Raw genomic sequence first — 26,255 nt, forward strand, 5'->3', positions numbered from 1 at the left:
ATTTACCTATATAGGTTGTAAGTTTGTACCCTTGAACTACATCTCCCTATTCTCCCCACCCTCCAGGCCCTGGTAACCACCATTCTACTCTGTTTTTATGAGTTTGGATTTTTAAGATTCTACATATAAGTGATATCAACAGTATTTGTCTCTACTATTATCCCTTTGATGCATAACTTAAAACATTGCCCAGAACTTTCAGAACATTAATACAAATGGTGATAAATAGCATCTTTGTATGTTTCTGAATTAAGTATAACACAAAAAGTGTAGTATTCTGATGGTTGTTGCCAAGAAAATGAATTGTATTTAGAACAAAGAATATTTCTAGTTGTCCAGTAAAGAATCTGTAGAATGACAGCTCATACAGCCTTAGTTCTTCAGTCTTTAAACAGTGTCATGTGCTGTTAGGGGACTTCTACTACTGAAGAAGTAGTTTGTCATTATTTTCTAGAAATCTTAAAGTATAGCTGAAGGGTTACGGCTAACACATTTAAAATCATTGCTGAATCTACATTTCTTCAAAATTATGAAGAGGAACATATGAAGTAAAAATCAGGATGCTGTACATAGTCATGTAATTAGTTGGTAAGTACATTTTATAGGAATTAACAGATTAGGGAGATCTTCACAGGCTGACTGGGATTCCAGCAGATCAGAATTGCCCAGATTATCATAAATGGAGGAGGAAAGTGAGGTTATTGCAGTGACTGGGATGAGCATGACCCTCAGAGCATAGAATTCATCTTGGTCCAGTCTCTGGCTTATCCCATAGCTCCCAAGACCATTCTAAAGATTGCTGATAGCTTGGTTGAGGATTTAGTTATACATGTTCTAAGTAAGTTTGGTCAAGAGCTTCTTAAAAGTTTTTCCTCAAGAAGAAGTGATCAGACTGTGATATAAATGTAATTATATGATGACTCCAAAATGGGGAATTCTCTAGAGTGACTGAATAGAAAATTTCTGTATTTATTCTTTTGTTCTTATCCCACGATATGGTCTGTGCTTTACGTGTGAGTAGAAATGCATTCAGGAGTGTTTTATTATTTATAGCAAATTTATTTAGAACACTTACACTGAATTCTCTTTCTGTTTTATGCTGCAGAATGTATGGATTGGATTGAAGTTTATCAATTTAACTAACTTGAATTTGGAAAGTAAATACCAATTTTACCCATATGTTCTTCTGTATAATAGGAGCTTAATACTAAATACCGTCATTGTTTCATTTTGTATTATTTAAAAATACAGATTTCAAATATAGATTTATTTTTACCATACTATTATTATATTTCTTTTTTTTACCAGTACTATTTATCTTACTTAAAATGTTTTGCTTGAAGATACAGGAAAGTGTAATTGTGTCATTCTCCTTTCTCAAATTTCATGCAGTTTGCAAACTTTTGGGTTTATAACTAGTTTTTAAAAATGAACCTAATGTTGAATGTCTTAGCTCATGGTTATATCTCCTTGTGAGACATTCCTAAAACAAAGCATCCTGTATTATCATCCATCCGTCTTTACCTCAGTCCGCACCTCCTGGTTGTTTCTTTCTGTTAATGCCAACAGTATCCATGTAGTTCTCAAGACTTGAAATCTACCCACTATGTTGTCTGTCACTGACATTCCTAAATCATTGTCTGGTCTCTATTGTCACTGTCAATACCATGTCTCTGTCTTTATCATGTATGTCTGTGGAGCAAATTATTTCATTGCTAAGTGTGAGATGTGACGTTTGGTTCTGGTTTTGTCACTCTTCTGCTAAAAAGGCAAGGGCTTTTCCTTACCTCCAAATAAAAAAATCTATTCAGAAAATATATCATCAGTGACATTTTCATAACCCACTTCTTTATTTATTTAGTTAGTTAGTTAGTTAAACTTTTTAAAATTGAGTTATAGTCATTTTACAATGTGTGTCAAATTCCAGTGTAGAGCACAATTTTTTGGTTATACATGAACATACATATATTCATTGTCATTTTTTTTCGCTGTGAGCTACGTAACCCACTTCTTTTAGCCATCTCTTTTCTTTACATTCCCTTTAGTGTATTCCTGACAACATGAGCTACTTTTTTTATCACATCTTAAAGCCCCATGACTTTGTTCATGTTTTCATTTCTTACTTTAAGTTCTCTACCCCTGCAAGTGCATTCATATCCTTCAATTCTTAGCAGAAACGCCACCTCTTGCATGATCTCGTTCCCTAGCTAGCCTGAAATGATTTTTCTTATCTTCAGAATCTTACATCATATATCTATGTGTCTCTGTGATATGTTTCTTTTCGTTTCTATCAGAGCTCTTCATGTGTAAATTTTAGCACAGTTTGAGCTTGCGGCAGGAGCACTTTTTTGTCTTTTAATCTCTTATTGTGAGGTTTGGTGCCTCACGTATACAAATACTCAGGAAAGACATGTTAATGGTCAGTTTGATTGTGTCATCATCAGAGCTCACTTTACAGAGTTCTGCATCTACTGCCTGAAAGGATGTATGCAAACCATGAACATTTACCTTACATTTTTTATGCTGTGGTGATCAGAGTCATCAGTCATATGTGACAATATATATGCCTTGTGAGTAACAAGACTCCATTTCCTTTGTTCTCGGACAGGAGAATCAGATGAGAGGGAGCAGTCAAAATTGGAAGTGAAAGTTTGGGACCCAAATAGCCCACTTACAGATCGACAGATTGACCAGTTTTTAGTTGTAGCACGGTGAGTATGGTGCTGTTGAGTCAAGAGATGTCTTTTCTTTTTATAAAGGAATTTCTAGAAAATGTATGTGTTTTTCCTTCAGTGTGTTCTACTTTTTTTCATTGGTTGTGTTTTTCTTTTTCTAACTATGTAAGAAAGCCTAATTTATATCACACTACTAAATAATATGATTTATTATCATTAGTTTCTGTTTTAAAAATGAAAAGAGATTAATTTTTACTGATTAAGAAAAATAAGAAATGCCCCTTGTAAAAACTTAAGCACTACAGAAACGTATAAAGAAGAAATTCCACACCTGAAATCCCAGATCTTTAATTAAAGTGGCAATCTCCTTTACTCTAGACAGGGATTTTTGAGGGTCATTGGTACCGTGCCCCTCTCATCGCACTGTGCTGAGTGAGGTCTGCTGGTAGGTGTGAGGCTTTCCTTTGAGAGCTCTAAGCCTGGAGGCCTGGCTGACTTGCTTGCCCCTCCCTGCGCCCTCTTTCTTGAGAAAATGAATAAGACAGAAGTTTATTTTTATTTTTCAGTTATAAAAGTAGACAATGTTCATGTGGGAATTGCTGCAAAGCAGAAAATAAAAAAGATTATCATAGCATTGCATTTAATAGAAAAATCTGAAAAAACCTTAAAGTACATTAGCAAGCAGTTGATGAATGAATTGAGATATACTGAGTAATGGGTTATTACTATACAGCAATGAAAACAAATCAATCAGGGCTATATGTAGCAAAGGGAGAAATCTCAAAAATAATGTTTAGTGAGGATCCATACAGTATGATCACTGAAAAAAATTTTACAGTATGCAACCAGTGTCTTCACTAATGGGTGTATATATGCATATGCATATTACATATGTATATATGAGTTCTGGGACTAGGTATGGAGGTATACTTTTAAAAATATTTATTTCCTTAAAAAAATGAACCAAACATGGCAGAATATTATTATCTTTTTAATTAATTAATTTATTTTTGTTGAAATATAGCTAAGTTACAGTACTACATTAGTTTTCAAGTGTACAGCATAGGGATTGAGTATTTTTATAGGTTATACTCCCTTTAAAGTTATTACAAAATAATGGCTATATTTCCCTGTGCTGTACAATATATCCTTATTGCTTCAAACATGGCAAAATAGTAAAATGAGGTGCATCTGGACATGATTACAAGGGTCTTCACTGTATCCTCTTAATTTTCTGTTGAGCAGTTTTCATAATACCAAGGGAAAAAAGGTCTTGGTCCATCCTTAGTACTCACTGTTCATGGTGCCAGTCATCATGGAAGTCATTGGTGGTGGCTAGGCATTCAGACTCCAGAGCCCACACGCCTAGCCACTAAGTTATTGGATGAAGAGACTTGATGTACATTGTTAGGGAGGAGCCAGCCAGTGGAGTGGATGAGACTGAAGATTCAGGAGTAGGAATGAATCACTGGTAGAACTGCTGTCTAGAGACTTCAGAAAATTTACCTGGATTTTGGATTATTTAGTAGATATTGCAGTTTCAGATTTGATTTGTATTGTTTTTTTCTTTTCCTGATTGCCAGCGACCATATATGTATTTTCCCCCTTGAAGCCAGCATAAGAAGCACCAAGGAGGTGCACCTAGTGTCTTTGTAAATTTTTGTTTAAAAAAAAAAATCTAAATATATATTAAGACCACAGTCAGGTACTACTGCACATCCCACCAGAATGGTTTAAATTTTAAAAACTAATGAGTGCCAAGCATTGGTCAAACAGCCCTACAGAAGGAGTCTTCAGGGCGCTGTGACGATGTGTTTTTTGACCTGAATGTTGGTGACATGGGTGCACTGACTTTGTGATAACTAGATAGGTGTACAATTTGTACTTTTTGCACATGTGTTATATTTTAATTAAACTGTTTAAAAAATCTCCTCCTCAGCTAGCATGTTTAAAATACAGACAAAAAGCAGCAAGTTTTATCTTTATTTCATGCTTTATTTCTTGAAGTTAGGGATCTCAGTATATGGGAAGAGCTTCTAAACCATTAAATGAAAATCAGTATTGTGGTAATTCTTCTTTTTTTTTTTTTTTTAATGAAAATCTAGTATATATTGAGTCCTCAAAGGAGCTCGTTGCTACAGCTGATGATATCTCATCTCAAGGAAAAATGTTTCTAGAATGTCACAATTTGGGCTAGAAAAGTGGTCAGAACTTGCTGTGCAGTAATAGTCAAACTCTGCATCTAATTTACTTCTTACTTTTTGAGCACTTTTGGATACCAAATTGTTTACTCCATGGCATTTCATTATGGATCGTTCCATTCTTTATGCCACACAAGCCACTTTTTCTTAATTTAATTATAATGACCCATATGTATAGCATTGGCTTGTCAGTTCTTAAATCGTACAGAATATACTTTATCTATACAGCAATTAAAACAAATCAGTGAGGGCTATATGTAGCAAAGGGAGAAATCTCAAAAATAATGTTTAGTAAGGATTCATACAGTAGGATCACTGACAAAAATTTATAATGTGCAGCCAGTGTCTTCATTAATGGATATCAAATCTGATATTTGATTCTTACACATTTGAATGAACTTGTTTGACTTTTACAGTTTTTTATTTGCTACCTAAATGTGTGTGTGTGTGTGTTTAAGATTAAAAAAACAGCAGCACCTTACTCTTTCCTGTTTGCTTTTATGGTTTATCCAGTGCTGTTGGGACATTTGCTCGAGCCCTTGATTGCAGCAGTTCTGTAAGGCAGCCTAGTTTGCATATGAGTGCAGCTGCAGCTTCTCGAGACATCACTCTGGTAAGGTGCTTTTTGAAGTTTGGGGGTTATTATTTCCTCTGCTGTTCGTTTAATATAAAAACCAGTATGACAGTGCTGTAGATGTGAGAGCTTTCTGGCTCTTAGCCCTGCTAACTGTTGGGTTGATTTTGCTTGGCTGATTGGTTCACTGGGGTGTCTCATTCCTAAGTCACCTCTTGTGTTTGTGAGCTAGAACAAGTAAGAATAACTGTTCATGAAGTAGGTACAAAATGGTAAAAAAAAAAAAATATTTTGGGGAAAACAGTTCAACTTTCATCTGTTTCCACTTTTGTTCTCTTTTAGTGTATTAGATCTGTGTACTTAAATATTTGTAGATCATGCCCAGTGCTTTACAATTTTGTTAAGTGAAAGTGACCATCTCTTGAAACCATTGCTATAAGGAATTATTCTGTTGTCATTATTCACTATCAGTATTTAAAGATTTGTGTTCATCACAAAGAGGTTCCGTTTTCTTAAAGTATTTCATTACATTATGATTGCTATCTTCTAAGACTATTTCCTTTTTCCCCTTGATGATCAAATGAGGCTTCCCACATTCGGTTTAATATACCACTGAAGCCTGCTATGGCCGGACATCAGGCTTGGCTCTTGCTTCTTTCACTGCACCCTCCAGCAAAGTAGACCAGGTTTTTGCCGATGGAAGTTCCTTACTGTACTCAATTGCCACTCCCTTTGAGAGAGGCATGGTAGGATGCTCATTTTACAGGTGAGAAAACTGAGGTTTGGCAAGGTTAAGTTGTTTGACTGATATTCTTTACATATAATAAAAGTTCCTGTTTTGTTTTCTGATGGAATGGAATACAATGATAGGCTTTATTACCTTCTCATTATATTCCAATTTGAAAAGCTTTCCACAAACTATTTATCATGATAATGGAAAAAGTAGTACTGGAATACACACCAAATTTATTTCTTGTGATGCTTTCTTGTATTTTTATACAATTACAGATAATGATGAAAGCATTAACAGTCTATAGCCATTAGGGAACCCCTTTCTCTGTCCTTCCACAAAGACCAGAATGTTGTTTAGAAGCAACTTTTGTCCTCTCCATTGGTACATTGATATTTTGTATAAAAGTTTTGGGATTTCAAAATAGGTTTTTATTTTGGCTTTTGAGGACTTTTAGAGTCCCAAAGAAGCAAGAGTACATATGTCATGTTGTAACAGCCTTAAATCCTGTCAACAGATATTTATGTGAACCAGAACTATATGGAATCTAATCACTACCTGTATATTTTTTCCTGTTCAAAAGATTTTTCCCCCAATTCTTAAACTAATGTACACTTATTATGAAAAAATTGAAAAATAAAGTACAGCAGCAGCCAAAAAAAGTTTTGTTTTTATAACCCAGAGTGGCATATTCTAACCAGTTTGTTGTTTCCTTTCAGCCACTTTTTGTGCATTGTGAACAATAATACTAGCAAGTTACATAATAGTACAGAGGATAATGCAGTAAAACTCCACATCATGCCACCTAAAGCAAGTGTTAATATTTTTGTTCTTTGGGTTAAACAGATTCTCAACCATTATATTACTATTGAAGTCTCTAGTATTCTCCCCAGTCCTGTTCCCCATCCTTCGTCTGTACCTCTGACCCTGATCATCCCTGCCAACAGCAAGGGGCAGCCACTGGAACAAATCTGCTATGCAGCCAGTCTGTGTTTTTCTAGTTTTACTATGTATTTGTGTATCCAAAAACAACATAAACATTCTTTTACATGTGTTTAAGTTTACTCTGTAACATTTTGCTATTTGCTTATTAGTGAAATGTAGCTATGTTAATAAATAGTACCTAGTTCGCTGGTCACTTGTTTTAACTAGTTGGTAGTATTGTTATATTCTTTCATAGAATGCTATACCGCATTATTTGTGTATTTTACCAGTGAACATCTGGAGTGCTTTAAAAAATGTTTTTCTTTTGCTGTTACCCATAATGCTGCATTGAAAATTCTAACACATGTCCTTTGTGAGCATGTGTGCAAGCTTTCTAGGCTATAACTAGAATTGGAATAATTATTCATCGTGATTCGTATGGTAGTGCTCATTTTCATTTTGACCACATGCAGCCAAATTATTCGGCACAGCATACTAGAAATTTATAATCCCACAAGCCATTAAGGACTGTTCACCTTTTTTCATTCATTTCCTTACATTGTCTTCAACACTTGTTATTTTCAGACCAAAATTGTTTTAGTAACCTGATGCCACCTCATTTTAATTTGTATTTTTAAGAATGGAGTAAGGTGGAGGTCTAATTTTGTTTTTGTCTGTAGGGAAAATTACCCGAACATCTTTTATTGAGTTTGTTGTTTCCTCGTGATTTTGTAATCTTCTGTTTTATTTCAAGGTGCTAGATATGCTTAGGATTCTTAATCTGTTCTCTTCTGTTTCATTGATTTATTTGTACCTGCAAAAGCACCACAGTATAATAAATTTTGATAGCTGGTAAGACAAATCCCATGTGAAATTTATTTTTAACATATAGTTATCATTTAAAACAGAGTTTTGTACTTTGCCTCCCCTCCACCCAATGTGTTCCCTAACAATATAATGTAAACACTTCCTCATATCATTTTAAGAATTGTGCAGGTTTTTTTTTTTCCTCTAATGTTTTTTCCTCTAATGATCTTGCCTCGTGTAGATAGGCTGTTACTTATGTAGCCAATCTCTTGTGATTTAACACTGTTCTTAGGAGATAATGCTTCCCAGATTATAATGGGGCATGCTCTCCCTGTTGTAGTCCAGCAGATTTCCTCTACACTGAGGAGCAAGAGTGGAAAGCCTGTTCCTGAGATGGGATAGAGCTCTTGTGGCAGTTGGGGCTGATTTGCCCGAAGATGGGTCTGACAGGTGAAGCAGGTGTGTGGGCTCTTGATTCGCAGCTCCAGCGACTCTTTGCTTCCCACTGCTGGTGACTGGCGGAACAGCGGAAGAATTTCTTTTGGTAGAGGGCAGAGTTTCAAGAGTCATTTTTTTTTGTCAGTGCAGTTCATTTTAAAGGGGATACAATCTGTACATCTTAATTAGTTTAAATATTATTGTGTGTGTGTGTCTTTTGTGATGCTTGCCTGTTATGCTCCTTCTAGGCAGGTACTTTCACACCCTCCAGTGTTTTCATCTCTTCTGTTTCAGTTCCTTTAGGATTTAGCAATTTGGAGGTCACTTTTAAACTACATTATTATCTTAAATTATTTATTATATTGTAATGTTTTTTAACAAAAGTATACTCAGAGGCTTAGGAAATTGTGTTTTGTCTTATTTGTACAGCTGATTTCAGAGACAGGATTTGGGTCTTGACTCCTACTGAGGCATTCTTTCTACCAGATTACCTCTTCTGTTTTGTTCTTGTTAGAATGGCTTGGGTTTAAACATCATTGTTGTCTGTCTTGGATCAGGCAGCACTGAAAAGTCTGTTCTTTTGTCTGCAACATTTACGTGCCTTGGTTTTCTGCACTAACTACTCTAGGTTCACCTTCACTTGTACTCTTTCTGTATGTTCCTATGTTGAGATTGTATTATTTTCAGTTATAAAAATGGATATCTTTTAGAAGTCTTGAAAGCAAGAAGTCATTGCCCTTTGTTATTTCAGATACCATGACCTGCAGCTTTCATCCTGTTTGCCAAGTGGTATCATGCCTTCTACTTTGGTGTTAAAATATAAGATCTTGAGGCATTTCTATAAAATGAATGGGAGTGGTCAAAATTAATAATATGTTGGTAATGCAAGTTTTGCAGATTGTTTTCCAAAAAGAACATATGAAAGACTGATAAATTGTTTTGTTCCATTAGATGAAAATGGATTCATCTTTGAGTTGAATTTGGAGAGTCAGTTTCTTACTTTTCTTTCAGTGTTTACAGGCCTTTATAGATCAGGTTAGTACCATTATCAGGTGACCAGACCATGGACCTGGAGACCACAGAGAGGGCAGGGTTGTGGAACTGCTGGGTAGCTCATTCATAGCTCATTCTAGGTGACTTCCTTTGTGGCTTTTCCTGCGAGGACCTCAGTCAGCCTTCAGCATTCCTAACCCAACACATCTGTTTGTCTAAGACAATTTATGCCACTTGTCAAATCCCCAGTAATATTTTGGGGGCAAATAATTAAGATGCATGCAGGATTACTAGATCCAACTTTCTCATTTTGAGATCTGATATATATATACATGGCTGGGCCATGAATTTCAAACACGACTTGTCTAAGACATGTGATAAGATTTATAAGTGTTAAAAAGCATTGAAGCCATGGAGGCTTCATAGATGTCACCCTCATTTCATTAAAATGTAAAGTATGCTTAGTACAATGTGCGAAGAAAAAAGATCAGTTTACAATAGTCCCTATGGATACTCGCCCCCTCACTCCCCCAGCATTGTGTACACAAAATCCCCTGGAATAAAGTAAACCCTGGGGTGGTTAGTAAGTAGTAGTTGGTGGCCGGTCTAGCCTGTTCCTTCCTGTTTGTGCCTGTGCATTGTTAGGGAGCTGTTGCTGGAGCAGAGCCTCTGTCTTGGAGAAATGGTAGTTGCATAGCTACTGGATTTCTCTTTTGTCTGGACTCTGAGGACTAAAGCAAGTTGGAAGGTAGGATTCTTGCTTAAACTTTTTAAGTTTTTTGCCTCCTTAGAAATCTTGTAGGATAGACTGTATTAGAGGTAATGGTTAAGTAACATATAAGACTAGAAACTTAGGTTTCCTGATACCAAGTCTGGTTCTGAGAAAGGTCAGGCTATGTTGATTTAGTAGGGAGGAAATTGCATGCTGGAGCCTCTCCAATTTCTATATCATGTCTGATCTTTTTGAAATGCAACTTTGATTTTGCTGTCTTCTATCTTAAATCCTTTTAATGGCTTTTAATTGCATTTAGGGTAAAACGGTTCCTAGCCCTTGGAAACCACCATTCTACTTTATGTCTCTATGAATTTGACTTCTCTGAGGGGTGTAGAGCTCACTGTGCCATTGGATGTCCAGGTTGGGTGGAAGACAACTGATTTATTGCTATGGCACAAGTCTTTTTGAGCTTCTATCGGTATTCCAAAAGAAACTGCATTCAGCAGTTTATGTCCCTTCAGTTAAAGTAATGTTTACGAACACTAGGCTCTCCTGGATCTTGTGGCCCCACCCTCACTAGGAGAGAAAGCAGGCGGTGCCTCAGTGTCCTCTTCCAGCCTCCAGAAAAGCTTGTCTTTGAGTTACCATGTGGCATCAACTTGAGGATTAAACAAGGTAATACTTGTAGATCATTTAGAACAGAGTCGGGCACAATGTAAGAGCTCAATAAATATTGTTATTGTTTAGCTGATGATGCATCCCCCCAATCTTTATTGAGTCTTATACATTTTCTTACTTTTTTTTATAGTATTATTGATTGTTTAAAAAGGGGTTTTTATCTAGCCATATTTACTGTCATTGTAGTAGATTATCAAGTTTGAATATGGTCATTAGGCTATGGTTAACCATATATTTTAATATAATTGTTACAAGGAAATCACTATATGATTTAAGGATCCCCTTAGAACAAGCTATAATTTTTAGGATAAAAATTTTCCCATTAAAAAATACTTAGAAAAATAAGTAACTTATTTTTCTGATAAGAGAAAGTTGATTTAACCAACAATAGTTTTTTTCTTTTAAAGATTACTTCTTATTTTTTTATTTTTACTTTTTTTTTTTTTTTTTTGGTGGTGGGGAGGTAATTAGGTTTGTTTGTTTGTTTGTTTATTTTTGATGGAGGTACTGGGAATTGAACCCAGGACCCTGTGTATTAACCAGTGATAGTTTTAGTCTTCAGATACTATCTCTTTGTAAAAATGCTAGCTGTTGACCATGCATTTCATCCTTTTTGTGAGTCATGTTCACATCACACATTTCATTTAGGGCTTTGAGGGTACTGGGAATTGAGAATATTTCAGAAATCATAGTCATTACATCATTTAAAGAAATTGTACTCAACAGAATATATAAATCTTTTGATTAACATTTTAGGCATCAACTTACATCAGAAATCTGGTCTTCAAAATGAATATAAAAATTGATTATATGAGAATTCCTGTAGTTTTTTAAAGCACAGTTTGCTAAAACTTATGAGTATTATCCATGTTTCTAATGGACTACCACTGCAGTAAAAAAAAAAAAAAAAGTGAAACATGAAATGTCCCTTCCTTCTTCCTTAGACATGTTTCCTTTTTGCCTGTTGATCTACTGCAGAGAACTTTAAAATTATATTAAATAAACTTAGAGACATTACAAACTATCCTAAGGGAATTGTTCGTATGTATTAAGGTCTATTTGTCCATCTCTTTAATTTAAGCATAAATTTGTTTTTGTTTTTTGTTTCGGATATATGTCACCTTTTACTTTACATTTTCTCCTATGCATTTGACACTAATGTAAGAAACATTAGAAAATAACTGTAGAATTAAACTATGGGGAAATACAATGAATATTCTTGTAACTTCTTTGTCTAGGATTAATGGTGAAGAGATTGGGATTTACAAGTTTGAGTTAAGGCTTGCAGTTAAAATTTTTTAAAATTTGTTATTTTTGTATTTAGAGATAATACAAAAATAAGACTTCCTGTATTCCCTTCACCGAGACTGCCCATTTACCACATTTCTTTTATCATTCTTTCCCTATGTACACATTATTATTATTCCTGAACAACTTGAGAGTAAGTTACAGAATGGACGTCCCTTTATTGCTAAGTATTTCCTAAAAGAACAAGGGTATTTTCTCACATAACCACAGTACAATTGTCAGATTTAGGAAATGAATATTACTATAGTACTGTTATCTAATCTAGAGGCTTTAATCACATTTGCTAGGTGTCTCAGTAATATCCTTTATGATAAGAGAAAAACTTTTTTTTCTGATTTAAGATCTATGTTAGAATCACTGCTGCATTTAGTTGTCACATCTTTAATTTCCTTCAATCCTGAACAGTTCTTCATTCTTTCTGTCTCTTGTGACTGGCATTTTGAAGAGGATGGGCCATTTACTTTATAGAATGTCCCTCCATTTGGGTTGTGGTTGTTATTTTATTAATAATTAGAATAAGTTTTTACTCAAAAGTCCCTTTTGGTCAGTTATGTCTGAAGATTTTCCATTTTTCTTTTAGGTTTTCAAATTTATCAACATAATTTTTCATAGTATTTTTTAGAAAAATTTTCTGTACCTATGGTTATAAATAGCATTACATTCCTGTTATTGTTTATATGTGTCATTTCTCATTTTTTCTTGATAGTTTTGCCCGACATTTCTCTTTTATTGTCTAAAAAAATGAGATTTTAGTTGATTTTCTTTGGTGTATGTTTGCTTTCTTTTTAGTGTATCTTTGCTCTTCATTTTTTTCCTTCTACTTTTCTTTGGCTTTACCCTGATATTCCTATCCCAGAGTTGTAAGACCAGTTTTTAGCCCATTATTTTCATTTATCTACTTTTCTGTTATTAGTATTTAAGATTATAAATGTTCCCTTATATCTTACGTATTTTGATATGTAGTAGTCATTATTATTTGATTCTAAATATTTCCTAATTTACTTTATAGTTTTGCATTTGATTTTGGGTTAATTTCCAAGGAAATGAGGTTCATAAATTTATCTTAATTGCTTTGTGAGTTGTGGTCAGAGAATATGTATGATGCCAGTTATTTTAACATGATGTGATTTCCTTCAGGGCCAGGAATATAATCCTCCCTAGGGTTTTGCTCCCCCGTCTTACCCACTTTTGCCTCAGCCTCGTACAAGGCACTCTCCGTTTGACCCGTTCTCTCTCGTAGCAGTCTAGAAAATACCCTCACGGTCAGCGTGGAAGCTCACCTCTCTTGCTTCCTCTTCCTCAGTTATCTTGCAGTGCAGCTTGTTCACTGGTGTCTTCACACAGTTGTACATATATTTGGCTTGTGTCTAGAATCACGGCCGGGGGCGAGGGCAAGGGCCCACAGTTATGCTCATGGTAAGTTTGTAATGACATTTAGGGCCATGTGGTTACTGTTGTCTGCCGCCCCTGTAGTTTTCTTATGATAATAATGGAAAGGAATGAGTACACGTAAGAACATGGCTCTGGTTGTCTTGTAGATTGATTTCCATGAATGACAACTAAGTCTTAACAGATTTGATTATGAATGAGGCATTTTGTTTTGAGTACTATGCATTGAAGCAAAAACTTACAATGGGTGGCATACTTGTCACATATAAAATTTTTTGCCATGATCATGGTTTGAGGTTTATTCATAAGAATTTATATTTCTGTTTGAAAATAAAAACATGCTCATTAATTTAAAAATAGATTTGATGTTCTGAATGCTGTAATTTGTTCTGGACTTACATATGTAAAGTTTTTGTAAAATCCTAACTTGAGCAAATCCGTAGTTAGTATTGAATATATATATGGGTATCAGCAGTTGCCAAAATAATGCTACATGTTACAAGTTGGGTTCTTGGGAAACAGGTTTTGAGATGGAGATTAGCATCCTGGAAATTTATTAAGGAGTACCCTTTGGATCAATACCTGTGGAAGAGAAAGGAAGGAGGCAGGACTGAACAGAGGGAGAAGGTGGGCTGTGACACAGTGTGAATGAAGACCTCAGCCTTTACACTCCTGCGTCATTGGATGCAGGCTGCCCCAGGAAGAGGACAGACCTTGGGTGATGAATCTTTCTTAAATTGAGATCACTCCAAGACAACAGCTGAAGGCTGTCATCTCATAGCACTTCTAGCACTGGTGAAAAAGTTCTTAATTCTTAAAGGGGAAAACACAGTATCTACTACACTGCCCAGAATTTCACTGGCTTATAACAACAAGCATTCATTTCTTGCGCATTCCTCTACAGATTGTCCAGGATTCTGCTGAACTACTCTGGGCTGGTTTAGGTGTGAAGCTGTAGATTGGGTCCAGATCTGGTCCATGTATGTCTCATCCTCTATTGATTAAAGCCACTAGCACAAGTCCAAATGCATAAACTCATGTCAAGGCTCTGTTATGTCACACATCTTAGCATCCAGTTGGCCACACAAATCAAGTGGCCAGACCCAATCTCAAGGGAATGGAAGAATACTCTCCTATGGAGGTTCAGGGGAGGGAGTGAATATTTACCGAACAATAGACCAATCTACAATAGTGTGATTCTGCTTAATGAACAAAAGATGAGAGTTCCACTGCCAAGATTTCATTGTCAGTCTTTTTCCTAAAATACTTCTGTTTGTCATCTCCATCTGTTTTAAATGAGATGAAATGTGACAACACCTTCACCACTATTTGGCAGAGAGAACAGCTTGTGCTGAGTTCTTATAATTTTTAAAATTTAGATTTGAGTGGATCTTGTCATGTATATCTGTATCTCTACTGAAAAGATGGTCTCTTTGCAAAGCGTTTATCTGAAGGGAGGACTTTCAGTTTTTAAGTTCTTTATCTTTTTTTTTTAGTTGAGGTATATATATATAATAAAGTGTGTTAAGTTCAGTTAGGTCATAGCTTATAAATTTTTATATACGTATGCATCCATATAACCACCACCCAGATCTAGATGAAGAGCAAATTTCCCTTATGCGCCTTTCCAGTCAGTGATTCCCCCCTCTCATGTAGTCATTATTCTGTTTCTCTCATCATCAGTTAATTTAGTTACTTTTCTCAAAATTCTTATAAATGGAATTAGAGTATGTTCTCTTGTATGTCTTACTCTTCAAGTTTTTATCTTAGTTGATAGACAATAAGCCAATTATGTCAAACTTCTATGTCTTTTCTTCACTTTTTTTTATGAATCTTTACTGTAGTGTCTCTTCTGTTTTAGGAACTATATTCTGTGTATTATTTACTTAGCTTTTCAGGGTAGAATTAGACTAAACAAAAGTCCATTCAGAAGAAGCTTTTATGTCTGTCAGAAAGATGGAGTTAATATCAATTCCTGGCAAATAATAAAGTAGTCCTCTGGTTTCCTTTGTAAAGTTGGTCATTGATTTTAACAGAATTATCCTTAGGCATCCCACAGTACCTATGTCTAATGGGATGTTTATTTTTCTACGCATCCTGATCATTACCACACTCCGGGCTGTGGTGTAAATGTGGGTTTTGGAGGTTTCATAGCTGGCAGTCAGCTGTAAATTCGACCATTCTTTCCATTTGATTTGTGACACAACACAGGAACTTGTCTTCGAAAAGCAAATCCTTACTTCAGTGTTTCGTAACATGAACACTCTACAGAACAGAACTTTTAAAACAACCTGATACTTTGAGGCTTTATTAGATAGTAGCCCATCATCGTTTTAAAAGTGCCTATAAAAAGGCATCTTCATTCATCTAATACGAGCAAAAGACCGAAAATCCATTCACACTTTGAGTGTTTAGTATAATATCAGCTGAGATAAATGCATTTAATTCTGTGACTTTTGTTTTCAGAGCCACCTGTTCATTACAGAAATTTCTTGTACCTCCTGAGGAATCTCAGCAGCACAGTTACTTTGTATAGTTACTGATTTTGAATGCCATTTTTTAGTTAACTCCTGTAAATTTAGGAGTTTTAAAAATAATTGTTATGGAAATATATTATTAATTGAAGTGATCCCTAAGTCCCTGTGCTAAGTAGTTCATAGTTCTAGCATATGCTTTCATAGATCAGTTATCTAGAAACAGTAGTTTCAGGGATGGTGACAGAATGTATAATAGTGTGTATACAGTTAAACTGCTGAATCTGTTAAGTGAGAGGTTAGCTAGAAAAGTAGAGTTTAGTGGATTCTGAAGTTTGCAGAGTGCAAGTGAGGAATAAAGGTCAATTCTAACATTTTTGTAACCTCTGCTGCAGAAGGGTGAGAAAAAATTCACTTGAAAGTTGCACTTACTATTCCATGATTGTGACACATAACAGTGAAAGACTGCACATGGTCAGTGTGGTCTTAGCTGTGATTATAACTAGGAGATTGATAATGAATCCCTACTTACTTTTGTTTTGTGGAATCCAATGACTTATTTTAAGTGAGATGTCAACCTTTGTTAAAGCAGTTGGTTACTGTTCCTAAACATGTCCTAAATCCTGCCTTTGGCTTTGTCAGCAAATTCATATTCTACACCCTTAATCAGCGTCTTAATGTATCACAGTGTAAATAACATATTTTTTAATGTGTACTTTAGCTAATATTTTTTTTCTCTGTAATAGATGTTAGTTGACATTTGAGCTTATTTTATGTTTTTGTACCAGGTTCGCTGTCCCCTACCAAATATTTTAGGGATCACTTATAAGCTAAATTTTTAAGAAATGTCACATAGATATGACGCTAAATTTATGAAATCTAAAAATTATCAGAAGATACTTGTGTAAAAGGTGTAAGACTTGACTTTCATATACTAGAAAGTTTAAACAGAACAACTCACTTATCAAGGATTTGATCACCAAACAGATCTGTGCCACACCAATATGTTTATCCAGACACTAACAGAGTGACTGTTCTGTTTTGCAGTTTTCCTGCTGTACATACAAATATGTCTGCATGTTATGAATGGAACTTTTTACAGTAAGCTAGACCCAGGGTACTGTCAAAAAGAGGCAGTTATATTATCCTACTCCATCTTTCCTCCTTTCCAATTTCTCTTCAAATCACTCTCCTGTGAAATATATATGAAACCCACAGCAGCCTAGCTAGCTGTTCCAAGCAAGCCTGGTCGTCTATTCTTGGTCTTAGAGGATCTCAATCAAGTTACTCTTTTTACAAGCATGTGTAATTTTGTTTGTTTTATTTTGTTTAACATGGCTGTGTAATTTTGACTCACCATCATTCTCCTTTTAATTGTTTTCTATCGATCTCTTATTCTTAGTGTATTGTTCTCGTAACCTGAGAATATCTTTTCTTACTCTGTGGTACGTACTCTGTCTACAGATTTTTCCCTTGTCAAGGAAGGCTGTGCCAGCCTTGTACAATAACTGAAGTGACTTTGGCACTTTTAAACAAGAAGATGGTGAAATTTACTGGGTTCTCATTTTAATACCTGGAGTTCCTAGATCTTCGTGATTAGGTTGCTGTAACTAATGAATGCATTTTTTAAAAATACACACCTTAAAAGGTAGAAATGAACATTTTCTTAAAAGCAATACATGATATTTTAAATAAGTAATCTGTTTAACTTTTTCCTAATTTTGTTACTTAAAAAATAAATACTAAGTATATTGCTGTTAATTAAGTGTATCATGCATTTTACTATTTCTGTTCTTAAATAATCTAGCAAGGTGGCATTTCTGGCTGATCTTTTCCATTTTGTTTGTTTTCTTTAGTTTCATGCTATGGATACGTTGTATAGGCACAGCTATGATTTGAGCAGCGCAATTAGTGTCTTAGTACCACTTGGGGGACCTGTTTTATGCAGAGATGAAATGGAAGAATGGTCGGCCTCTGAAGCTAGTTTATTTGAAGAGGCACTGGAAAAATATGGCAAAGATTTCAATGACATACGCCAAGACTTTGTGAGTAGAAAATTTTGAATTAAATAAAATGGGATGGGAATATTTTCTGTTTTAAAAATTTGTAAACCTTAAACTATTCATCTACCAAGCCTGTGACTTAGTAATTTTTATCTGCTCAACATAGAATGAAGGCCAGTCTTGTGGAGGGAGGAATTATCATTTGTCCTGAGAAGTAATTGTGAGTAAGACCCAGGGTCAGGAGGCCCTGAGTTCTTGCTGTAAACTTTGGCAGTATGAATTCATCCTCTTCACCTCTCTCTGAGTTCCAAGTTTAAAATATGCACAGCTTTTCTAACCATTTGCACTAAATATTTCTTACCTCTGCTTTTTAAGCTTGTTGCTCTCCTTTAGACCCTTCAGTATTTTTCTAGTTGTCTTACTAATCATTGAGCCTGAATTTGATACAGACCTCTAACATAGAAACCACCTGTACCAAGCAGAGTAGGAGAATTTGCTTTATGGGTTTTGGATCTCTGACTCCTCTTAATGATATGCAGTATCTTACTTGCATTTTAAATACCAGGTAATCTTGTCTACTTTTATGTACTTCCTTTGTCTTTGTATTTATGGAATTGAATTCAATTAAGCTCCCAATCTCTTTGAAATGGGGAAATTTCTATTGGAGAAGTTCATAAATAGCTTTCAATAGCAGTCATTCCTTTTTTTAAAATTATGAAAATACTTTTTAAATATGAAGTATTTAATGTTAAGCTAATCTCCTGCCTTTTATGTTGCTGCACCTTCTTTGAATTATTTCTGAAGGGAAATTGTTACTTACCGATACAGGTTGATAAATTAAGTCTCAAACATGATAATTAAAGCTGTTAGTGTTACTAGCATTTGTTCTGGCAAAACTTCACTCGTTACCCAGATTGTTATATGTCATGGTTTCAGTTTATAGGATGTGCAGCTGAGAATTTAAAATGCATTGGTGGCATTTAGCTTCAGATGGTCAGAATAAGACACCAGTGCAATGTTATTAATATAATATAGTTACACCACTAAATAGAAACTGCAGAAACAAAACGCTGAAGTGAAACTGCTTTTCCCTGCACTGTCAGACATGCTTATTTTATGTCCTAGTAATCATTCTGAACTCAGTTCAATTCACCAGTTGTTTACTGAGCATCTGCAACATACCAGGCCCTCAGGTACGCACTAGACATGCAACAGAAGCTGAATGTGATCCTTATTCAAGAAATGGTTTCATAGTCAAGATCAAGAGAGAGAAAGATATGTCCTCAAGTGAAATATAATGTAATCATTTCTATTGGTAGGAAGAACAAATATTATGGGAGTAGTGGGAAGGGAACTATTAGTTTTGGCTGTCAACTCAGGAGTGGATTCATGGAGTTAACTGGCATTTCAGCTGGACTTCTGGGGGTAAAGGGAGAAAATAGCAGATTGACATCTATACACTAGCTGTGAAACTTGTAGACAGCACTCCTGGGCACTTAATACAGGACTAGGAAGTAACTCTGAAAGTAGCTTGGTGCAGTGTTCTTGGACATAGAGGTGGGCATTGATAGGAGGTAAATAACTGTGTGAAAATTAATATAGCAGCAATAATGCCTTCATGACCTAACAGAATTCTTGTAAATTTGTGGCATGATGTATATTAGTTTTTCTGAAGTGGTTAGAATGCTTGTCAGTGAGCTAATCCACATTAGATTTGTTGTATTTTGGGGGCTGGAATTGGCCACCAGTGTCAAAAACCTTAAAGAAGGTAGAACATCAGGAGGCTGGCTGTTCAAAGAGTTTGTGTTTTGTGTAGTTTGTGGTGTTTTTAAACTTATTATCTCTCCCCTCCACCACCCCGTACTTGTAAAGTAATACTAAAATCTACAGACCATGTATGACAAGCCTACGGCTAACACCATACTCACTGATGAAAAGCAGGTATATGAAAAAGTGTTCAGCATCACTAGTCATCAGGGAAATACAAATCAAAACCACAATGTGATATTGCCTCATACCTGTTAGGGTGACTATTATTTTAAAATAGAGAGCGAGATAACATGTTGGTGAGGATATAGAGAAGAATTGTCATTAATTCTTCTTTAAATGTTTGGTGAAGCCATCTAGTCCTGAGCTTTTCTTGGTTGGAAGGTTTTTGATTCAGTCTCCTGACTAGTTATAGGTCATTCACATTTTCTGTTTCTTCATGATTCAGGTTGTATGTTTCTAGGAATTTATCCATTTTTTCCCTAGATTATCCAATTTGTTTATGTGTAATTGTTCATAACAGTCTTTTATGATCCTTTATATTTCTGTGGTCTCATTTGTAACATCTCCTCTTTCACTTCTCATTCTATTTTGGTCTTCTCTCTTCTTAGTTTAGCTAATGGTTTGTCAATTTTGTTTCTCTTTTCAAAAAATCAACTCTTAGTTCGTAGATCTTCTCTATTGGTTTTCTCATTTCTACTTCTTTATTTCTTCTTTGATCTTTATTGTTTCCTTCCTTCTGCTAATTGGAATCACTCTTTTCATTTTTCCCTCCTCTGGGTAATTTCTAATGACCTGTCTTTGAGTTCACAGATATTTCTGCTTGATCAAGTCTGTTGTTGATGTCCTGTATTGTATTTTTCATTAGATTCATTATATCCTTCAGCTTTAGAGTTTGGGTTTTTTAAAAATGATTTCTCTGTCTGTTGAATTTGTTTTTATGTTGTTTTTCTGATTTTGTTGACTTCTCTATCCATATTTTCTTGTAGCTCACTCAGCTTCCTTAAAATAATTCTTCTGAATTCTTTGTGAGGCAAATCCTAGATCTCTATTTCTTTAGGATCAGTTCCTGGAAAGTTACTGTGTTCCTGTGAGGGTGTCATGTTTTCTTAATTTTTCATGTTTCTCATAGCCTTTTGTTAGTTCTGTGCATTTGACTGAGCAGTCACCTGCAGGTAGGCGCAAGGGTACCCGGTGAGTGAGGTGTGATGATGGTTCTAGCCCCTAGGGAGGCCCATTGGCATAGCGCACGTTCAGCCTTATCAGCTGAGGTCAGTGTTGGTAAAGATTGCAGGGGTCCTCAGCAACCAAGGGTGTGGGAGTCTACAGTAGCACTGAGGGCTGTTGGGGTCTTCAGTGGCAAAGGTTGCTGGAGACCTCCTGAATTCCCACAAGGTATGTCCTGGGCAAAAGGATCCCTCTTGGTGCTGGATGTGGCTTTGGAGTGCCCTCACGGTAGCAAGTAGTGCCTGAGATGTGAACATGCTCAGATGTGTCCCAGAGCCAGGAGTGGAATATGTGTGCTCACAGGCCTGGGGCTTAGTTTGCTAGCTAGCCCACAGTGTCAGTGGCTCTGGTTCCTGTGATGTGAGCACATGTGCAGCTCTGGGGTCTGGAGTGTGCATGGAGTGGGAGCTGAGGGCTGGCAGCCCTGTCCTGGGATGCGGACACAGCAGCATCTCCCTCTCCAGGAGGCCAGCAGCAGCAGTGGCTCTGAATTACCTCAGGGGCAGAAGCTGCCAGTTCCCTCTGCAGAGCAGGCTGCTGAGATCCACGCCACAGAGTCCCCTGCTGTGAGAATTCTGTAAATATGATAGCATATTTTTCTCACATTCGTATTTTATGCTTATTATCACTATTTAAATTCTCCATCTATTTTGCCTTTTCAACTAGAGCCTTTGTTATATTATATTAATATAACATTGCGTTAATATAGTCTGTAGTTGGCCGGATTTGGATTTCCTTGTTGTTCTGGTTACCTTCAGTACACCACTGTGTTGGAAGGCCTACTATTTCATGTACTCCTACATCTTTGAACCTCACAGGGCCCCAGAAGCTTAACTGAGTTTCTCCATTCTTGCCAGATATGCCCCTCACCCAGCAGAAAACCCACCCGACCTGGTTACTTCATCTAGCACCCTACCCAGTCTTCAACCTAATGAGTTTCACTACCCTGCCAGCACACAGAGTTATTGAAACAAGCCAATCACATCCTGCTATGGGGACTTTCTTCCAGAACGAGGGCACAGCTCTCCTCGTTACACAAAGCCTCACTTCCACTGCCCCTGCCGGCTCACTTTTCTCAAGTGCAATTCCCGTGCAACCTTACATGGTGTGCAGTGTCCTCTTCTCCTGGACTTCAAGTATATGTGACTAATAAGCTGCTGTCAGCCTCATCTGTTTTGTCTCCAGTGTCATATGTTGTATGTCTAGCCATCCTGCACTGTTTTGAAGGGCGGGTCCTTCCCTCACTGAAGGGGTGAACAGACTTCTAAGTCTTATGCTTAACGTGGGACTCGGATAGCAGAAGGGTTTTTCAGTGTTCCCCTACCATCCTCAGCAGGCCTTGCACTACAGAGCCTCTCCCCGCATTTTTGCCTTACCCTAGTGGTAGAATGGTGTTGCAGGTTCATGGTGAGGGCACAGGGGGTTTCTTAGTTGTGCTGTTTTAGCCCAGTCTTGGGCAGGCTTTGTGTGCCTGAGTCTCAGTGCTGGAGCTCCCACAGCATTTCTGCTCTTCCTCCAGCTCTCTTGTGGCAGCCAGTCTCTACCTTGTGTAGCCTTTTATTAGCAGGGGTTCTTGGATGTGAGCTAATTTCCAGTCCCCCTCCATTGACCACTGCACTTTGCCTGGGACTTGGGGTGAGATGGTTTCTAGTCCCTCTCAGATGGCAGACACTTTTGCTTCGTATGAAAGGAGGATGTAAGAGAAGGATCTGGGAAGCAAGGGGTTTTCGGCCTGGTCCCCCTGTGGTAGCTGATCACCATTGTGCACACCCACATCACCACCAGTGGGCACTTTCTTAGTTCTCTTGCCCTGTCCAAGTTCTTCCTGCTGGACACCTGATGGAGGAAAGGGAGTGTGGCAGTTTCCTTGTGCACTGCTTTATGTAGCTTCATCTGACAGAGTATAATAAGTTTTGTTTTCATTCCTTCAGAGTATTTTTTTCATTTTTCCCTATGATTTCTTTTTTGACCCACGGATTATTTAGAAATAAGTTTCCCATATTTGTGGGTTTCCCCCATATATTTTTCTGTTACGGCTTCCAGGTTAATTCTGCTGTATTCAGAAAACGTAACCCCAAAGCCACAAATTTTACATTTTAGAGATTTGATTGACTTTGACCCAGTATACGGTTTATTATGGTGAATGCACCATGTGTTCTTGAAAGAACAGATATTTTGCTGTTAGGTAGAATGTCCTGTAAATGCTCCTTAGGTCAAGTTTACCCATAGTGTTCAAGTATTCTGGAGCGAGCCTTACTGATTTTTCTGGCCACTTGTTCTATTACTTGTTAAAAGAGTGATGTAATAGAAGTCTCTACCTATAATTGTGGATTTTTCTTTTTTTCTTTTCAATTGTATTAGGTTTTTGCTTTAAATATGTTGAATCTCTGTTATTAGTTACATACACATTTAAGATTGTTAACATTTCGTATGAATTGACCCTTTTTTCTTTACATCGTGTTTCTGTATCCCTGCTAATATGCCTTGTGGTGAAGTCTACTTTTTCTCCTACTAATTCCCACTCCAGATTTATTTTGTTTCCAGGTATTTCTTGTTTCCATCCTTTTACTTTCATTTATGTCCAGAGTGGGCTTTTTGTAGACAGGGTACAGTTAGATTATTATTTTTTTTAACCAATCTGACCATCTCTGCCTTTTATGAAGAGTGTTTAGACCACTTACCTTTAATATAACTACCAGTAATACCATCTTATGTGAATTTTCCATTTATCCCACTGTTCTTTGTTCTTTCTCCTTTTTTTCTTTCTTTATGATTCCCATTTCACCTCTACTAGTGGTTTATTAATTAAACTTTTTGTAAAAGACAGGTTTACTGCGCGTATCTTTAACATACCATATTCTACCTTTGAGTCAAATACTGCTTAAATCACATAGATTATAAGAACCATGAAACAGTACACTTTTAGCTCCTCCTTCCCATTCTTGTGCTTTCATTGTCATATACTTTATTTCTGCCCATGTTCTAAATCCCACAGTGCATTATCACTGTTTCTTGCTTTAGATAATCAGTAATCTTTTAAAGAGATCCCCCCCAATATTTATTTATTTATTTATTGTTATTTTATTAATTTTTTAAAAATTTACCATTTCTGCCCCTTCTTCATTTCTTTGTGTAGATTCACATTTTCATCACCACTAATGGGGGATTCCTCAGGTTTCTTGCTCTGGTCCATTTCTTTCTGATGAACACCTGATAGAGATCTATGGCAAATAGATTTGGATTCCCCTTGTGTCTAGAGCTTCCATGGATGCTAAACAGTTGTCCTAGCCCACTGATGACCTTTAATAAAATTTAGTAAATTTTGTTGCTGTTCTTACCTTCATTTTTATTGGTCATCTGTTTCTTTTATGCTTTGCCAAAGTAAAAATAGTTTGAGTCCTGTCTCTCCTCAGGGTGACTTGGGAATTTAGTTCAGTTTATTGTCTTGTAATTTTAGCTCTCTGATGGAGTAAAGTATTGGTATAGTTTTGCAAAATATCTGATTTTTTCTCATTGTTAGGGTGGGAAAGACTTTCTCTTGTGGATTTCTACATCCTAAGCAGGACCTGACATATGCAGAGGAATCTGGAAAATTCAAAGTGCAAATTGGCGAAGTCCTCTCTTCATACAATGAAGTCCTTCTCTATAGAAACTCCTTTCAGCAAAGGGTATTTCCTACCTGTTATGTCATTTAGGCTTCAGTTGCAGGTAACAAAATTATAGGAGCTGTTTTGAACAGAATGGAATTAAATTTGGGAAATTAGGTGCTTAAAGCCATTGGTAGGGTTGGAGAAGTAGGCTCAGGCTGGACCTCAGAACAATCCCGCAGAAGTGGTTGCACAGATGATTACCTTTGCCCCATATGGAAACTAAAAAGCTCCTGGGTTAACTTCTGCTCCAGGATCACCCTTCTTTAACCATGATTTTGAGATCAGGAGACCTCTAGCAGAGCCGTTGACTCTAGAAAGATTTACACCTCCTACTTCTGCTGCAGCAAAATGAATCCCTTGTGCACCATCTGCTCTATCCCTGCTTAATCACTTGTGAATTTTGGTCTTATTCACACACGTCTGATTGGCAGAAATAAATCACAGAGGAGTCTTGGGAAGATAAAACGTTTAGATTTCTAGCCTTTGTGGTATAAGAAAGTGAACTAGAAGGAAGTCAAAAAGGATACTGAGCAAGTCATAGAGACAACAGAATCCATTTGAGTAAGCTAGTTTCAGGAGAAGGAAATTGTTTAAAGGGGTATTAGAAGGCCAACAGAACTCTGGGAAGGCCAGGGATCCACGTTTTAATGCTTCACATCCGGGATTTGTGAAGCCAAGAGCAGTATCTAACCAGCAACGGCAGCTCTGTCAGCAGGAACCCCACACAGCATCTGCTGCCTCTGCCTCCAGTCTTGCGTGACTCTGTTCTACCTTGACACTGTCAGTAAGTGCCACGTATCTGGGATCTAGTCTTAGAACACTCCACTTGTTACCAGTTTTTGTATTAGAGTGCTTTTGATTATAAGTGAGAAAAACTCAGCCTCATATAGTTTAGAATAATGAATAGATGTTTTGGTTATATTAGTCAGGGTTCTTAGTTGCTAAGTACCAAATTCACTATATCTAATTTAAGCCAAAAAGCATATGGGATATTAGGTTCTCATAAAATCTTTGGGAAGACTAGAGAACCAGGTGTGGATGCTACACTTCCAGAAATAGTGGATAACCCTGTGCTCTCTGCTGCTTGGAATCCATGATGTCAAACATGGAGGTAGAAAGATCAACACAGATGCCCCAGAAGAGTATGATATCTCAGCTCTGTTCTTGCCAGACTATCCAGTCTCCCCTCATGCAGCCTTATCCGCACGTTGCTCATTTATATCTAAATGTCACTCGTGCTTGTCAGCTTGGTTAAATCTGGCCCATTAGTCCAGATCCTTGTTCAGGAGTATCTGGGGAAAAGTGAAGGTCAGCTAGAAGTGGGTTGGAAATGGACGTACAGTTTCTGCCACCACTTGCTTCTTTGACTGCTTAGCATCCATCCTTGCCTTCTGTAATGCTTCTTTTCCATACATCAACTTTTAAACAATAGTAATTATCCTTGAATCATTCGAATATATGGTACTGTTTCCTCCGATGGGGAGGCTTGATGTCACAACATCCGTCTCTGGTTGATGCTTTTTCCTCCTCTGGTTTTAGTCATAACCCTGTCTTTAAAGCTTGTACTTTCTGCATTAAGTTATAAAGGTAAGAAAACCACCGCCAACAGACCTTATATGAAAATAGAAAGGAAATTGGGTACAGAAGGTAAATAATTACACTGGGCAAGGATAGGAATAAAGATAGCTTCTTTAATTTTCCT

General features: G+C 36.6%; 1 protein-coding gene across 9 annotated transcripts in view; it reads left to right on the top strand.

Moving 5' to 3' along the window:
• The window catches only part of MTA3 (metastasis associated 1 family member 3), a 180,686-nt gene that overhangs the window by 111,760 nt on the left and 42,671 nt on the right, over positions 1-26,255 (top strand). For 7 of the 9 annotated variants that reach the window (XR_006719189.2, XM_045504783.2, XM_010967707.3 and 4 more), the window contains exons 7-9: positions 2,609-2,711; positions 5,390-5,489; positions 17,763-17,951. Coding sequence is in view for 8 of the 9 variants with exons in the window: in XM_045504783.2 (XP_045360739.1) it covers positions 2,609-2,711; positions 5,390-5,489; positions 17,763-17,951 (392 nt within the window). In the remaining variant the exon portion in view is untranslated. The remainder of the gene's footprint in view (positions 1-2,608; positions 2,712-5,389; positions 5,490-17,762; positions 17,952-26,255) is intronic. The other 2 variants (XM_045504785.2, XM_074378778.1) reach the window with 1 other exon arrangement.

This window comes from Camelus bactrianus, chromosome 15 (assembly GCF_048773025.1).
Source record: "Camelus bactrianus isolate YW-2024 breed Bactrian camel chromosome 15, ASM4877302v1, whole genome shotgun sequence".
Taxonomy (NCBI): Eukaryota; Metazoa; Chordata; class Mammalia; order Artiodactyla; family Camelidae; genus Camelus; species Camelus bactrianus.